This window comes from Komagataella phaffii, chromosome 2, assembly GCF_000027005.1.
Source record: "Komagataella phaffii GS115 chromosome 2, complete sequence".
NCBI classification, from domain to species: domain Eukaryota; kingdom Fungi; phylum Ascomycota; class Pichiomycetes; order Pichiales; family Pichiaceae; genus Komagataella; species Komagataella phaffii.
In genome coordinates this window covers 1758302-1773216 of record NC_012964.1, presented here as the reverse complement: position 1 = coordinate 1773216, position 14915 = coordinate 1758302, and the positions used below count along the sequence as shown (strand labels likewise).

At 41.9% G+C, this 14915-nt stretch overlaps 10 protein-coding genes across 10 annotated transcripts; 5 read left to right on the top strand and 5 right to left on the bottom strand.

The window, feature by feature from the left end:
* Position 1: 1 nt before the first annotated feature.
* On the bottom strand, positions 2 to 646 carry PAS_chr2-2_0322 (Hypothetical protein; the record flags this gene model as incomplete). Its single annotated transcript, XM_002491819.1, has 1 exon — positions 2 to 646. The coding sequence occupies one exon, from the start codon at positions 644 to 646 to the stop codon at positions 2 to 4; it is 645 nt and encodes a 214-aa protein (XP_002491864.1).
* Positions 647 to 1016: 370 nt separating this feature from the next.
* On the top strand, positions 1017 to 2495 carry PAS_chr2-2_0323 (Co-chaperone that stimulates the ATPase activity of the HSP70 protein Ssc1p; the record flags this gene model as incomplete). The annotated part of the gene is made up of 1 exon (XM_002491818.1): positions 1017 to 2495. One exon carries the CDS (start codon positions 1017 to 1019, stop codon positions 2493 to 2495), a length of 1479 nt encoding a protein of 492 aa, XP_002491863.1.
* A 369-nt stretch (positions 2496 to 2864) lies between these two features.
* PAS_chr2-2_0324 (Hypothetical protein) lies at positions 2865 to 4598 on the top strand (the record flags this gene model as incomplete). The annotated part of the gene is made up of 1 exon (XM_002491817.1): positions 2865 to 4598. One exon carries the CDS (start codon positions 2865 to 2867, stop codon positions 4596 to 4598), a length of 1734 nt encoding a protein of 577 aa, XP_002491862.1.
* A 21-nt stretch (positions 4599 to 4619) lies between these two features.
* Positions 4620 to 6431, bottom strand: PAS_chr2-2_0325 (Nucleoporin involved in nucleocytoplasmic transport; the record flags this gene model as incomplete). Its single annotated transcript, XM_002491816.1, has 1 exon — positions 4620 to 6431. One exon carries the CDS (start codon positions 6429 to 6431, stop codon positions 4620 to 4622), a length of 1812 nt encoding a protein of 603 aa, XP_002491861.1.
* Positions 6432 to 7057: 626 nt separating this feature from the next.
* PAS_chr2-2_0326 (40S ribosomal protein S25) lies at positions 7058 to 7384 on the top strand (the record flags this gene model as incomplete). The annotated part of the gene is made up of 1 exon (XM_002491815.1): positions 7058 to 7384. The coding sequence occupies one exon, from the start codon at positions 7058 to 7060 to the stop codon at positions 7382 to 7384; it is 327 nt and encodes a 108-aa protein (XP_002491860.1).
* Positions 7385 to 8123: 739 nt separating this feature from the next.
* On the bottom strand, positions 8124 to 9074 carry PAS_chr2-2_0327 (uncharacterized protein; the record flags this gene model as incomplete). The annotated part of the gene is made up of 1 exon (XM_002491814.1): positions 8124 to 9074. One exon carries the CDS (start codon positions 9072 to 9074, stop codon positions 8124 to 8126), a length of 951 nt encoding a protein of 316 aa, XP_002491859.1.
* A 142-nt stretch (positions 9075 to 9216) lies between these two features.
* On the bottom strand, positions 9217 to 10308 carry PAS_chr2-2_0328 (Subunit of the ARP2/3 complex; the record flags this gene model as incomplete). Its single annotated transcript, XM_002491813.1, has 1 exon — positions 9217 to 10308. One exon carries the CDS (start codon positions 10306 to 10308, stop codon positions 9217 to 9219), a length of 1092 nt encoding a protein of 363 aa, XP_002491858.1.
* A 274-nt stretch (positions 10309 to 10582) lies between these two features.
* Positions 10583 to 12028, top strand: PAS_chr2-2_0329 (Adenylosuccinate lyase, catalyzes two steps in the 'de novo' purine nucleotide biosynthetic pathway; the record flags this gene model as incomplete). Its single annotated transcript, XM_002491812.1, has 1 exon — positions 10583 to 12028. The coding sequence occupies one exon, from the start codon at positions 10583 to 10585 to the stop codon at positions 12026 to 12028; it is 1446 nt and encodes a 481-aa protein (XP_002491857.1).
* Positions 12029 to 12535: 507 nt separating this feature from the next.
* PAS_chr2-2_0330 (Phosphatidylinositol:ceramide phosphoinositol transferase (IPC synthase)) lies at positions 12536 to 13672 on the bottom strand (the record flags this gene model as incomplete). Its single annotated transcript, XM_002491811.1, has 1 exon — positions 12536 to 13672. One exon carries the CDS (start codon positions 13670 to 13672, stop codon positions 12536 to 12538), a length of 1137 nt encoding a protein of 378 aa, XP_002491856.1.
* Positions 13673 to 13947: 275 nt separating this feature from the next.
* Positions 13948 to 14886, top strand: PAS_chr2-2_0331 (Hypothetical protein; the record flags this gene model as incomplete). Its single annotated transcript, XM_002491810.1, has 1 exon — positions 13948 to 14886. One exon carries the CDS (start codon positions 13948 to 13950, stop codon positions 14884 to 14886), a length of 939 nt encoding a protein of 312 aa, XP_002491855.1.
* Positions 14887 to 14915: the final 29 nt, after the last annotated feature.

Sequence of the window (14915 nt, the reverse complement as noted above, 5' to 3'; positions counted from 1 at the left end):
TTTATCCTACACGACTGTCATTAATTCCAATGATCTTCTTACCTTTCCAGCTGTATAATTTACTCATTAGAACATGATGCCTCTTGCCGTTTTTTTCCTCATAAAAAGAACATCCATGAAGATGGGCATATGGTGGTGTATACAAATGCAGAGAAACGGCAATTTCATTAGGATCTGCATTGACCATTTTGTGCAGCCCTATTGAATCGTTAATATACGCTACCTGATTCGTATGCAAAATTGTTTCTTTGAAACACTCTAAATTGTTTTCATCTTCCTCCAATGGTTGGACTTTGTACAATTTCTCAGTAAGGCTACCCTTCAAGATTTTCATGACACAATGAGCGTTAGCATGATCATGAATGAAAGATGATTTTCCTGGCTGCCAGACCAGAATCAAGACGTTAGCATTGCAGCTTATATTCTCCACTCCGTTTCGGCTATAGCTCTTTGAAGGGTCACTCAAGGCATATTTTTCCCATTCTTTTTCATTAGAATGGTACTCTTTCAGTATCTCTTGAAGATAAACGTGGTCTATTTCATTGGATTCAAGTTGGCGTGGGGTACCGAGGTGTTTTCTTATTGAGTCAATAAGATCCTGAAATGTACTGATAGACTTCGGCCTTTGATGAGATTTTGTAGCCATGTCAGAATTATTTATATTATTCTCTCAACCTTTGAAACTCCCAAGAATCTGGCCTCTATATTAGATGGTTTACCACCAGGAGCAATGGGGAGATTTGTACGGTTCCGCAAAGACGACCTACGTAGTTTGTCTTTTAGTATATTTTAGTAGACAGCACTGATTAAGGGATACCTTTTTTTAGCATCTGAGTCTAAGTTAGGTGGAGCCTCCCTCGCGAAGCCCTTCAAATGGAAAGGACATTTTCTCAAAGTATTCGTCATCGAGCATTCTCAGCTTCCCATGGTCGTGCCCAGGATAATTTAACGCTCATGTTCTGGAAAATTCGTAATGCTTGAAGCTTATCTTTATTACTATAAGAACACTTCACGAGATGAGTCAAAGATTCTTACAAGGGATGAATCGAAGATTGCCACATCTCGTATGGCTGCGAACAAAGCAGCCATTGCTTTCATGCGCATTTCAGCGACACCCCTTAAGCAAGTATCAGGCTAGAGGATTTCACGGGTCCGCAGCCCGACTTATTTCGGATCCATATAAAACTTTGAATGTAGACCGCAATGCAAGCACTTCGGATATCAAAAAAGCGTACTATAAGCTAGCCAAACAGTATCACCCAGATATCAATAAAGAGAAGGGGGCTGAGAAGAAATTTCATGACATCCAAGCTGCATACGAAATTTTGAGTGACACAGAGAAAAAGCAACAATTTGATCAATTTGGCACGGTGTTTGACTCTGATGGTAACCCCATGGGTGGCAGCGGTGGAAGAGGTGGACCAGGAAACCCATTTGCTGGTGGAAACCCCTTTGGAGCAGGCAATCCTTTTGGAAACGCAGCTGGAGGGTTTAGTTTCAATTTGGAGGACCTTTTTGGAGATGCATTTAACGGTGCGAATAGACAGGGAGGAAGAAGAGCTGGAGGAGCTGCGTATATGGAGCAATACCAAGGTAACGATGTTGAAATTTTGAAGACCATTTCTTTCAAAGAATCCATTTTTGGCACTAACGCTTCAGTCAATTACAACGTCCTCGATGGTTGTAACACATGTGAAGGTACAGGGCTAAAGAAGGGAAGGAAGAAATCCACCTGTTCAACATGTAATGGATCTGGTGCATCTGTACATTACTTACAAGGGTTCCAGATGTCCTCCACTTGTAATGCATGTGGCGGAACTGGAGTGACCATAAGCAAAGATGACCAGTGTGGCCACTGCCACGGAAATGGGGTGGGCCAGTCTTCCAAGACTACAGAGGTCAAACTACCATGTGGAATCAGGGATGGAACGAGGCTACGAGTATCCGGAGCTGGAGATGCTCCAAACGTAACCAAAGGGCCAAATGTTAGAACTGTCAAGGGAGATTTGATTATCAGAGTGAGAGTGAAGCCCGACCCTAGGTACTCCAGAGACGGAAACGACATCGTTTATAATTGTGAGATTCCTATGACCACAGCAGCACTGGGAGGTCAAGTCGAGATTCCAACCCTTGATGATACTAAGTTGAGGCTAAAAGTACCCATTGGAACTCAACATGGAAGAACTGTTTCCATTCCAGGACAAGGTGTTCCAATTCATGGAAGCCTCAGCAATAGAGGAGCTCTCAAAGTCCAGTTCAATGTCAAGGTCCTACGTCCAGATAATGCAACTCAGACTGCTCTCTTAGAAGCTCTTGCTGATACATTTAACGACACCACCGCCAAAAAGGTTAACCCATCCTGGAAGCCTTTCGAGAATTCAGCCCCACCAGCTGAAGGCGAGGATTCAGATCACCCATCAAGACTAAAGAAAATCGAGTCATTTTTATCCGATGCTTTCAAGAGAATTACCAATAAGAAGGACGACTGTAAATAGAACTAACTGACCCATCTTCTCAATATGTATATATTTTTTGTAGATATTTCTCTTATATAATCAAGTGTAAACAATTTCCTATTTAGGATTAGATTTATGTGCGAAACGCGGTCGAAGGTAGGAAATAAGATTCGAACACCACCATCGTTTCGAAAACAGAAGACGAAGGAGAGTCTTATTTTTGGATACAGGCAGGTTGACAGAACATCCACGCAATATCACATCTTTAACTGGGCCTTTTTGACTGTTCGTCCTTATTAAATTGATATTTCCTTCTGGCAGAACTATCCACAACATTCGTTTATTATCTTTTATCCCAACTGTCAATCCTTTCCCTCTTTCTGCCATTTTTAGATTCCTTGGCACGTTATGTCAGTGAAGCAAGCTGTGTTGGAGGTGATTAACGAGTCCTTTGAAGAGATACCTCTAGATGAAAGTAGCGTCGGCCCTTTTGGCAAGAAGTATAAGACTATTGGTAGGCTTGCTGGTAGATCGGAACCCATAATAGACGAATCGAAGGTACTTAATAACCTCACCAAATCTCAGCAGTTTAGAGTTAGGCGGAAGATCATGAACAAAGCTATCAAAAACCAATTGCGACAAACGAACTCGGCTTGTGGCAAAGTGAACGACGACCTTAGTGAGGATGAGATTCCAGAAAATATGATCGTTTACAACGTTCCAATGACGAGATCATTGCAGTGTTTGACATCAAAAGAAAATTTGCTTGTTTTTCCGCCTACTCCCAGTGAAGACCCCACAAATAGACCTCGATCTATAGACTCTTCCAGATGCAACTCTAACAGGTCCTCATTGTTTTCCTTGAACACCAATTGCTCCGAGCTCTCCCAAATTGATCAGGAATACGATAGAGTCTTGGAGGGAATGGACCCTGACGCCAAGTTTCTGACTATCGCCTTTAATAGTAGCAACTTAATGGCTCAGAATGAAGAAAGCACCCAAAGAAACTTCTATCTACAAAAAATGAAACAACAGCACAATTATTTGGTTGGCTCTCATAAGGAGTCACACGTTCACTCTCAGAGAACGTTGAACTATAAAACATTCACAAGACAACTAGATTTACCTCCAAAATCCAAGTATGAAATGGAGTGTCATCAGAGAGAGTATGAGCAAATTCTATATGCATCTGCTCAAAAGGAAAAGTTGCTGGAACAGCAACGATTGAAACAGAATGAAAAAATTATAAGAGAACGAAAAAAGTCTTTAGAGATATGGAAGGACTACGTTCTCCCCAAATATGAACACATGATACAGCTTCCAATTATCAGGGAATTATGGTGGAAAGGCATACCAAAATCAATTCGTCGTGACATATGGGTTAAACAGATTGGGAATAAGTCTAGTGTTTCTAATACCTCTCAACTAATTGAAATGGCTAAGAAGCGTCTTATATTGGATGATAGGTTATTTTCCAATATTATCCTAGATATTCCAGAGTCAGAACAAAAGTCTGTTATTTTGATTTGCACAGCATTTCTATTATACTATGAAGAACACAGTTTTAAGCCAGTTGATACTAAAGTTTTGGCCGGGGTGGTTTCCTTGTTATTTGAGAATATAGGCAGTATGGAGAAAACACTTACAGCTGCTATCAATCTGTTTACGAGGACATACCCGCATTCGATTACTCAAAATCTGAATCCGGATTACCTGCAGGCTCATTATGCCTCTTTTGAGAGGATGTTGTTCAAAACCAACAATTCACTGTACAACCACTTCAAGATTGTGAATCTTTCTCCATCGGAATATCTGCCACTACTTGGTACTACATTCTTTACAAGTCAGCTTTCTAGGGAGGTATGTGAAAGATTGATGGACGTTTACTTGTTTGAAGGAGAAACTTTTCTTTTGAGATCAACGTTGGCTCTTTTCAACGTAATCAACTACAAATTATTCGGAACCAAGAAGGAAATCATCGAGGTTTTAGGTATTGACTGCCTGAAAAACTTGAATAAGCATATCTTTGACCCCAAAGAATGCGCCAGACGATTATCCACAGAAAGTCTCATAGGATTTAGATATATGGACGTTGGATCCACAGAAGAATTTATAGCAAAAGTCAGGAACGTTTTGCATTGATGTCAATATATTATACATTTATTATACATTCTCTTTGGCTTTATTTAATTCTGTCAGTAGTTTCTCACCGTCTGCAGCTGTCTTTACCTTAATAACGTAGGTTTCCAATTTTCCATCGGAATTGATTGTAGGCACCTTGACTAGGTCACCTTTTCCCAACTTCTCGTATTTGAACTGCGCCAAGATAGCAGTATTGAGAAGCTTCCTGAAAGTATTGTCAATGACCACAACAATTCTTGCCTTTCCAGTATCGTTGTTTTTCCTAATACTTAGTTCTCCGACGCCTTTATTTGTGTAAACAGATTCAGTGTTACTAGGATCATATAGCATTAATTTGGCTCTTTTCTCGTATAATGTCGTTTCATTAGTTTTTGATTCTTTAGCTTCAATGGGTTTCAGATCTACTTTTTTAAAGTCGCCCTTGACCTCTACTTCCTCAACCTGCTCATCTGCATTTTTGGCCTCAGGCTGAGTATTGGTAGTAGCAGTTGTAGTTGCAGAATTCGTGCTTGGAGTTGAAAACGTGAATCCAAAGGATGAAGTTGGTGCTGCCTTAGTGGATGCTGAACCTCCAAAAGTAAAAGCAGACTGTTTTGAAGGTTCTAGAGGTTTCGAAGATCCAAAAGTAAAAGTTTTGGAAGATGAAGAATCAGTTTTAGTTTCACCAAATGTGAAAGGCTTGGAAGCATTCTCATTGTTTGAACCAAAAGTAAAACCTTTAGGCTTCAAGCTATCAGATTCTGCTTTGTCGGTGACAGAAGAAGATCCAAATGTAAAAGGCTTGGGTTTCTCTTCAGCAGCACTTGTCTCAGTCGAGCCCGATGTACCAAAGGTAAACTTCTTGGCACCATTTTCAGTATCTGCAGAACCGAACGTGAAAGGCTTAGAGGAGCCAGGAACAGAAGCAGTGGTACCAAATGTGAAGGGTTTGGTCGTTCCTTTATCTGTAGTTGTTGACCCAGATGCTACAGGCTTTTGTCCGGAGTCAGTGGTAGTATTAGTGGATGAAGCTAATGTACGCGGCTTTGAGGCAGTCAACTCACCCTTGGCACTAACATCTGGTTGCGATTCAAAAGCGGAAGGCTGTTTCTCTTCATCAGTTTTGGATGGTGGCTCAATTGCAGCGTCTTCCTTGGCCTTTGATGCCTCAGCTGAAAACTTGAAAACGCCAGTAAATTTGGATTTATCTACAGGCTGAGATAGAGTAAACGATGGGCCTTCTACCTTAACTTCTTCTTCTGAATCATCACTAAAGACAATTTCAGGCTTACTCTTTTTTCCAAACGAGAAAACGGAATTTTTAGCCGTCGGAACAGTTTCCAGACTGAAGGATGGTCCTTGAATTTTGACCTCAGTAGGTTTACTATCTTCAGACGCAGAGCCGGAGTCAGAGTCCACGTCAATTGGCTCTGCTTTACTGGTTTTCTGTGCCTCTGACTGAGATTTTGGTAGCAATTGAGAGTTTTTCAATGATTTCAAGTAATCCAGATACTTTGTGAGAATGGGCGTGAAATCAGCACTTGGATCGCTAGACCTGGCTTGCTCGATAGCGGCAACAAACTGATTGTTTAACGCTACAATCTTGTGCGTGTTATCATCAGCCAAAGAAGGTGCGGAATTGGTGCTGCTCACTGTAGGTACAGGTGGATGCGAAAACTTTATTCCTGTGGACTGTTTAGAAGACAACATACCTCTGGGTTTTAAGATTTTCCTTTTGGATAAGACTTCCGCTGAAGCCCTATGCAATCCCGATGACTGTTCGTCCGATGTGTCATCGTCGTGCCCGAGAGTTTCCCTTTGAATTTGGGAACCAGCTCTCCTCTTTCCTGACATTTACTCTTAATTGAGGTTTATTTGATTTGATAAATGTTTATAGGAGGTTTATGTTCGCGCTCAGGTGTCAACAAATGAAAAGGGTTAAGCCCTGCACAAGCATCATCAGAAAGGCAAAACGCCGTCCTATTTTGTCACATGACTTTAAAAAACTGGCAGGACTTTGATATTTTGGGACGTTCACACTACCTTGCGTTGGCTCCCGCACCCTAGAGAAAAAGAGAAAAAATCAGAACCAACTTTTCTTAGTACACAGGTTAAAGAACAGGTAAGTTAACAAGTTTAGTGTGCTGAAAAAAGATTATCTATTTGAAATTTGAAATAGTATCTGCTACTTGCTGAGCCATGTACAGGGAGACAGAAATGGATAGAGAGTCAAACGACCTCATGGACGAATATTAGTTGTAATAGAATAAGGTACTCAAGATTCAGCATGGCAATTACCCAACTCTCAAGTGAATTTAAAACTTGATCTCAAGATTTATGAAATAGTCCGTTTCCCTGTTGTCTGTGCTTTGTTGCTAGATATTCATTTTCTTTCCCGTTTTCGAATGAGTGCTTTTTTTTCTCTTTCACTATCATCACTGCTTTCCGAGGATTATTTCAGTCATACTAACCCTTTTAGCATGCCACCAAAGATTCAACAATCCAAGGCAGCCAAGGCCGCTGCCGCCATGGCCGGTAGTAAGAAGTCTAAGAAGAAGTGGTCCAAGGGAAAGGTTAAGGACAAGGCTCAACATGCTGTCATCCTGGAACAGGACAAGTACGACAGAATCATGAAGGAGGTTCCAACTTACAGATACGTTTCCGTCTCCGTTTTGGTCGACAGACTAAAGATCGGTGGTTCTATGGCTCGTGTTGCTCTGAGACAATTGGAGAACGACGGTGTCATCAAGCCAGTTCTGTTGCACTCTAAGCAACAGATCTACACTAGAGCTACTGCTTCCGAGTAAATTAGTGTACATCTGATAATATAGTACTACCACGTATGATAATGTAGAGAATAGTCTTCCTTGTCGAGTGTGTTTGCAGTTTTCTTGAGTTTCAAGGTTTAAATGCTGGTATATTAGTTCATCGAAGGTTTCAGCCAATAGCACCTTAAATCAATCAAACTAATTCGACTCTTACGAAAGAGCCTACTGTGTTTAGTATCGAAGTCGTTTACCTTTCATGTTGAATAGCTTCCTCTCTGACCCTAACATTTCAAGATCCTCCTAAAGTTACCCGGATTGTGAAATTCTAATGATCCACCTGCCCAATGCATTTTTTCTTTATTCAGTTTACCTTTTTTACCTAATATACGAGCTTGTTAAAGTAAGTGGCACTGCAATACTAGGCTTATTGTTGATATTATGATGAATCGTTTTCACAAACTTGATTTCCTGTGAACTCACCATGTACTAAGGAAAAAAACATGCATCACCATCTGAATATTTGACGATTAGTCCAACCAATTAGTATACCCCGGTTGTCGTTACTAACATCATAGCCAGACTCAGTGATCACAATGTTCGCAAGTATGTAGGCATTGTGTTCCGACTGAAAGTTTAATGATGAAAAAAAAATTTCAGTTCTGCTTCTGAGACTAATGAAGATAACTAAATTTTACCAAAACCACTGAAAACTTTCATTAGGAACCGAACCTATTAGTCGTATGTAGAGAAGTATGCTAATTTCTACCAAGTTTCCCATTCAGCCACCAGACCCACGCCTTCCAGGAATCTTTGAACTTGCCATTGAAAGAACCTTCTTTGGGGCTCCGACCCCCTTACTGACACCGCCTGAGATTCCTCCTCCAACTTTTGATACTCCAGAAATCACTGAATTAACCAGATGTTCCTTACTAGACATATGAGCGGAATTTATTGTTTTTTCTTTTGTGACGGGGGCTGAAGTTTCAGCAGTCTTGTTTTCTTCCTCGACGAATGCAGCGTCGTAGTCCTGATTTCTTTTCAGGTAGTCAATAAAGTTGTCCCAAATGCTAACCATGTACTTGTTTTTTTGAGACTTAACCAAACCATCCAATCTGATGATGAAGAAATACAATACCTGTCTGGACTGGGGTGAGTAGAGCAGACGCAACCAATAAATCATAATGTAGCCCACGAGGGCAAACCCTGAATCACCGCGTAGCATAAATGTATCCGCCAGTATCACTAACATGACGTAGAGCTCATTGTACACAATAATTTTCTTGAAAATAGGCTCTAACCTGAGAATTGGATTAAGCTTGAAGTACTTACCGAGGTGCAGGATCGAAATTAAAGTGTATGGTAAGAGCTTGAACAGTGAATTGCCGCTAAAAAACCATATAATGGCAACCAACAGGTATCTGAAATTCTCCGTTGCTAAAAGCGTAAAATATGAGGGTATTGCTCTGGAACCAAAAACTGTTAGAATTGTTAATGTGTAGCAAGCAAGAACTCCTAGCAACGAAATTCGATAAAACAGAGGAGCTAACCAAGTCGAACGGGATCTCAGCGTAACGTACAATACATCGTAAGCAATACCAAACACCAAAGTCAGGATATGCCCTGCTAACCAAACATGACGCTTTGCTGACATTTTGGATTCAGGCTTTTTCCTTAGAACCTTCCTCTTACGTTCAGAGTGTGTGTTAGTTGTTGACTGTGCCTCGGACATTGAGATTGAACGACCTATAATCTTGTTACAAAATGAACTCCACTGCTATTGCTGCTGGAGGGTTTATCGAAATACATTGCCCTGCTTAACATACCGATTGGGTGTTTGGATGTGTAACCCAGTACCTATTAAATTACGTAATCTAAACTTTGAAGACAACAACTTTACCATCATTGCCTGAGGTGGATATTGAGTTTGGACTGTAGAGTTTTACTTTGGTGATTGAATTTTGGTGAATGGTAGGAAGAGACTCCGAAAACTTAGAACCTGATTTACCCTTCAAATCCATTGATTTGAAAAGATCAATGGCAGACTGCTCCTCCTGGACATGTTTCTTTGCTTCCGTTGGATCATCAATGGACTTGGTGAGCTGCCAGCCTTGCTCAGAACCCTCAAATACTACTGGGTGGGCATCAAATCCACCAGCCACCAGTTTATTGTCATTGATGAACGTGAGCGATTTGAATGGTAAATGACGGGTTCTGACTTCAAAATAGGCAGCAGGCACGCCAGGTTCAGAGCCGACAGGAGGAGAAGGATAAACAATATTCACGTTCCCATCATGTGACACAAATGCCAAAAACTCAGCGCCTGGTGAAAAGGAGACGTCATGAATCCAACTACCCCCAGAGTTACTGATATAATCGGCACATAATGTTTGAAAGGGTAGGCGTTCACCCCACACCGAGGGGTCAGGCTTCGAATCCACAGATTTGATGTATGTAGAAAACACTCTTACGTGTCCATCAGCAGAGCCACAGGCCAAAAGAACATTATTTGGGTGCCAATCTACGGATAAGATGGTGGAACGCAAAGGTTTCTTTAGATGCTTTGAAATCCACCAATCATTTTCTGCCTCATAGTAGCATATAGCAACCACTCTATCACTTGATCCTACTGCAAACTTTTTCCCGTTGGGGGCCCATCTTGCACACGTAGCGGCTCTGTTAATTCGCAACAATACCAAAGTCGGTTTATATGTCTTTCCATCACCGGAAGGCTCCCATACAAGGGCGTTTCTATCCTGAGAGCATGTAACAATCTTTCCGTCAGAGGAGATGTCTACCGCAGTAACTGGTTTGTCATGGTGTGTTAAGGTAGTGATGAGAGATGGCTTAGCACCGGAAACATCGAACAACAAAACATCATTTTCTTTGGTGATGGCGACAGTTTTTCTATCTTGAGAAAAGCAATGGTCGTATATCGGATTCTTGGAAAGATTCAACGCAGACATCAGGAGACTCTCGACTGATATTTAACAACGAACTCTAAAAAAAAGACGGGGTATATTGTAAAAAGAGGACGAGAAGGAAACAACCAGAATCAATTTCATGACAGAATCGCGCTTGGTTGGTCGGCCCACTGGGTTTGACTGAGAAGACTTCCTACTAAACTTGCGCGACCCCTCTCAATTAGCTGACTCTGTCAGGCAATAAATTGATGAGATGCCTAAATAAATAGTTCCTTCTTTCCTCTTTGTTCAGTCCGCCCTAAGAACTACGCTACCAATGTCTAACGATAAATACGCTACCCCACTGTCTTCCAGATACGCCTCGGATGAGATGTCTAAAATCTTCTCTTTACGTCACCGTTTTTCCACCTGGAGAAAATTGTGGTTGACTCTGGCCAAAGCTGAAAAGGAGGTTGGTCTTGAAATGATCACTGATGAGGCCATCGCCGAGATGGAGAAACATTTGGAGATCACTGACGAGGAAATTGAAGATGCAAAGAAGGAAGAGGCTATTGTTCGTCATGATGTCATGGCCCACGTTCACACTTTCGGTAAGACGTGCCCTGCAGCTGCTGGAATTATTCACTTGGGAGCCACTTCATGTTATGTCACTGACAACGCAGATCTGATCTTTTTGCGTGATGCTTACGACATACTGATCCCCAAGTTGGTTAATGTGATTGACCGTTTATCCAAATTTGCACTTGAATACAAGGATCTGCCTGTTCTCGGTTGGACTCACTTTCAACCAGCTCAATTAACCACCGTGGGGAAACGTTCTACTCTTTGGTTGCAGGAGTTATTGTGGGATTTGCGTAACATGCAACGTGCCAGAGACGACATTGGTTTGCGTGGTGCTAAGGGAACCACTGGAACTCAAGCCTCCTTCTTATCCCTTTTCCATGGTAACCATGATAAGGTCGACGAGTTGGATGAAAAAATCGTGGAGTTGCTCGGATTTGACCATGCTTATCCTTGTACTGGTCAAACATATTCCCGAAAGATTGATATTGATGCAGTTGCTCCATTATCATCTTTGGGTGCCACTGCCCACAAAATGGCTACTGATATCCGTTTGTTAGCAAACTTGAAAGAAATTGAGGAACCGTTCGAAAAGTCACAGATTGGTTCTTCTGCTATGGCTTACAAGCGAAACCCAATGAGATCCGAGCGCGTCTGCTCTTTGGCTAGGCACTTGGGATCTCTGTACCAGGATGTTTTTCAAACCTCTGCTGTGCAATGGTTTGAGAGAACTTTGGACGATTCGGCCATTCGTCGTATCTCGCTTCCTTCAGCTTTCTTGACCGCTGACATTCTACTGTCAACACTGTTGAACATTACATCTGGTTTGGTGGTTTACCCTAAAGTGATTGAGCGCAGAATCAAGTCAGAGCTCCCATTCATGGCAACTGAGAACATCATTATGGCCATGGTCGAGAACGGTGGCTCCCGTCAAGATTGTCACGAAGAAATTCGTGTCTTGTCTCACCAAGCTGCTGCTGTAGTTAAAGAACAGGGTGGTGACAACGATCTGATCGAACGTATTAAGAATACCGAATATTTCAAACCGATCTGGGATGATCTTGAGAAACTGTTGGATCCATCGACCTTTGTTGGTCGTGCTCCTCAGCAAACTGAAAAATTCGTTAAGGTAACTGTTGCTGAAGCCCTAAAGCCTTACCAAAGTTATATCAACGATGAAGCTGTCAAGTTGAGTGTGTAAATTCAGTTTCGTTTCCTTGTTTGTAAGTAGATTTGAATTAGTAGTTTTCGTGATTTTCGTGTTGTCTCTGTTCGTTGTTCTCCTGCTGCAAAAACAAGGAGTATACGGCGCCTTTGAACAACGTTGATACAAGGCTCAATTTCTTTTCCAGTCCTGACAAATTATCAATTAGTTGGGACATTGGTTGAGCAGTGATTCTCGCTATTTCTGAAGACAATCTTCGTAAAAGCAAAGCTAGCCGTTGGTATTGCTGTAATATGTTGGCTTCCAAAAGAGTGAGCTGTGGTTGCCTTGAATAATCTATTTTTAGTACTTCTGACATGGTACACTTGTTGAGACTAGAGTGGTTTACATTATGTTTTTTCGTGATTACTAGCTTCTAATCGTGCGGATGCGCGACTTGGGATATTCATGCTTTTGGTTGGTATGGATGGAGTGTATTACTTTATTATGATATAATGATACAACAGATAATGTACAGAGAGAATAAGTATGCAAAATACTTTTTTAAACCCAATTAAGATTAGTAGAAGATGACGATGATGAAAAAGATTCGTCAAGCTCAATGACGACGTCAGCAGATGTTTTCCCTCGCAATGGATTCGAAGAGTAAGCATCAAACTTCTCGATAGAGGTGTATGACCATCGGCACCAGCACTTTAGGCTGCGCATCGGTAAATGACGGTACTTGGTATATGTGAATATGGTCAACGAGAGGACAGCGCCTCCTGTAAGATCAATAAAGTAATGGTGTGAAAGGTACATGGTGGACCACCACAGCCATGAAACATACGCACACGCTACCCAAGACAGTCGAGGGAATAAGTAACTGAAAAACAGAGCTTCCATGACTGCAGAGCCTGAATGTAAGGAGGGAAAAGCTCCAAAAATGATCGGTGACGTCTTGGAAAAGGTCGTTGTGTACATGTCAAAACCAAACAATTGATCAATACGTCCTAGCCCTCCGGGTGATCCGTTCATTGAGTAATTAGCGGGTTCAAGGTTGTGAAGTAATCTGTACCACGGTGGAGCAGCAGGGAACAGTAGTTGAGTAATGACACCGATCAGGTTCATGTAACCAAAAGCAAATGCATAGGCCCTTAGACAGCGGGGTGGACCAAAAACAAACAACAATGCAGCCAGGATGAACGGGAAAGCGAAGTGAATAATACCATATGGAAGCCAGGCCAACAGATCCAGAAAAGCATTGGGTGAAGCTGCCAAGATATCACTAAGATTATCTCCATAAAGTATTGTCTCTAGTGCAGGTAATGACTGAACAGTAATGGCAGGTTTGATCCAAACAGGAATAAATGGCATGTTGAAAAACAGGCCCACCCAAGTGAGTATAGGGAGAGCCGACCAAAAGAACTGCGACGTCAGAGGGACAATGAAGATAGTGGCAAGTCCTATTATGACCACTAGCTTGAATAATATGTGCACGGGAGAAACTATTATGGATATCATCATAACAGACAAAAGAAAGGCATAATGACATATGTCACACGTAGGCATAGTTCTGATCCTTGTCCGCAACTGTTTCCAGTCGGGTTTGACACGCAAGTCCAGATCACTGCATTCACTCTGTTTTTCACTGTAGAAGTAACGGTCAAAGAGAACCACAACAGCCTTAATAGGATTCATGTCACTGTGCAAGGAAACAAAAGAGGAGAAAAACAGATACACTGGCTGAATTCTTTTTTTTTTCTTTTGGCTCGCGAAGAACTCATAGGGGCAGTGTAGTGTGATCCAAGGAGCCGAAACCGAAAAGTAAATCTAAGGCACGAAACTCTTACTTAGGTAGGGATTGGATGTCGGATGCACCCAGTATCTACACCAAAAAAACAGGAGCGAGAAGTTAGTTCTATCTTTAGATCTATATTTAGTCGCTGATTTTTTTTTCTTCAAGGACAAGCAATATGATCCTGGGTTCAGTTTGGGTTTTATGGCTATTATTTGCAAACGTGTTTGCTTGTGCCGATGAGCTTGGTGTGAATACTCGCAATCCATCTTTTTTCCGTCGTGATGATGGGAACTCTTCGTCTATTAGTTTGACTTCTAGTGATGATTTCACTTCTGACACACAGTCCTCAACTGAATCGAGTTTCTTACCCACTAGTTCCACGGAATCGTCGTCGGAAACTACCACGTCCTCAGCGTTCACCTCTTCTTTCTTTTCTAATGACACTAATGAGACACCCACTGCAACTGAGGAGGAGACAGAGGAAACAGAAACTTCCACCAATGTTACTCCTTCTTCAACCTCAACGGTAGAGCCCACTACCTCTGAAGCTTCTACAACTATACCCACAACATCTACTAATACTGGTTCAACTGATCCAACCACAGATCCCACAACTAATGACAACACAACCTCCAGTACCGAGGTCCCAACTACCAGTTCTAGTTCCAGCTCTGAGTCAAGTTCTACTTCTAGCACGAGCAGTTCCACTATCGCTGAATCACCATCTCTTTCGGTTAACCAGAATTCTTCCGACAACAACTCCGGTTTCTCTGAGAAGGACAGAAATATTGTGATTGGAGTGGTAGTGGGAGTTGGGGTCCCAGTAATATTCGGACTGGTGGTTCTGTTATGGTGGTGGCGTCGAAAGCATGCTTCCACTTCGCCTCCAAACTCCATCACGAAAAAGAACCATATGGAGTCAGACTACGTCGACGCGGATGGTCACTACGTTCAGCGTCCTAGTAATGGTTTCTTAGGCTCACTAATGTTTTGGCGCAACAACAAGCATGAACCCTCTGAAGCAGGTCCGGGTGATGATATCTCGGCTTTTGGTAACATGCCAATCCCTTCTACGAACTATAGAGGTACTTCAAATGCTGCAGCAAACTTTTAGCATATTTTTAATTTAAGAACGATGTCAGA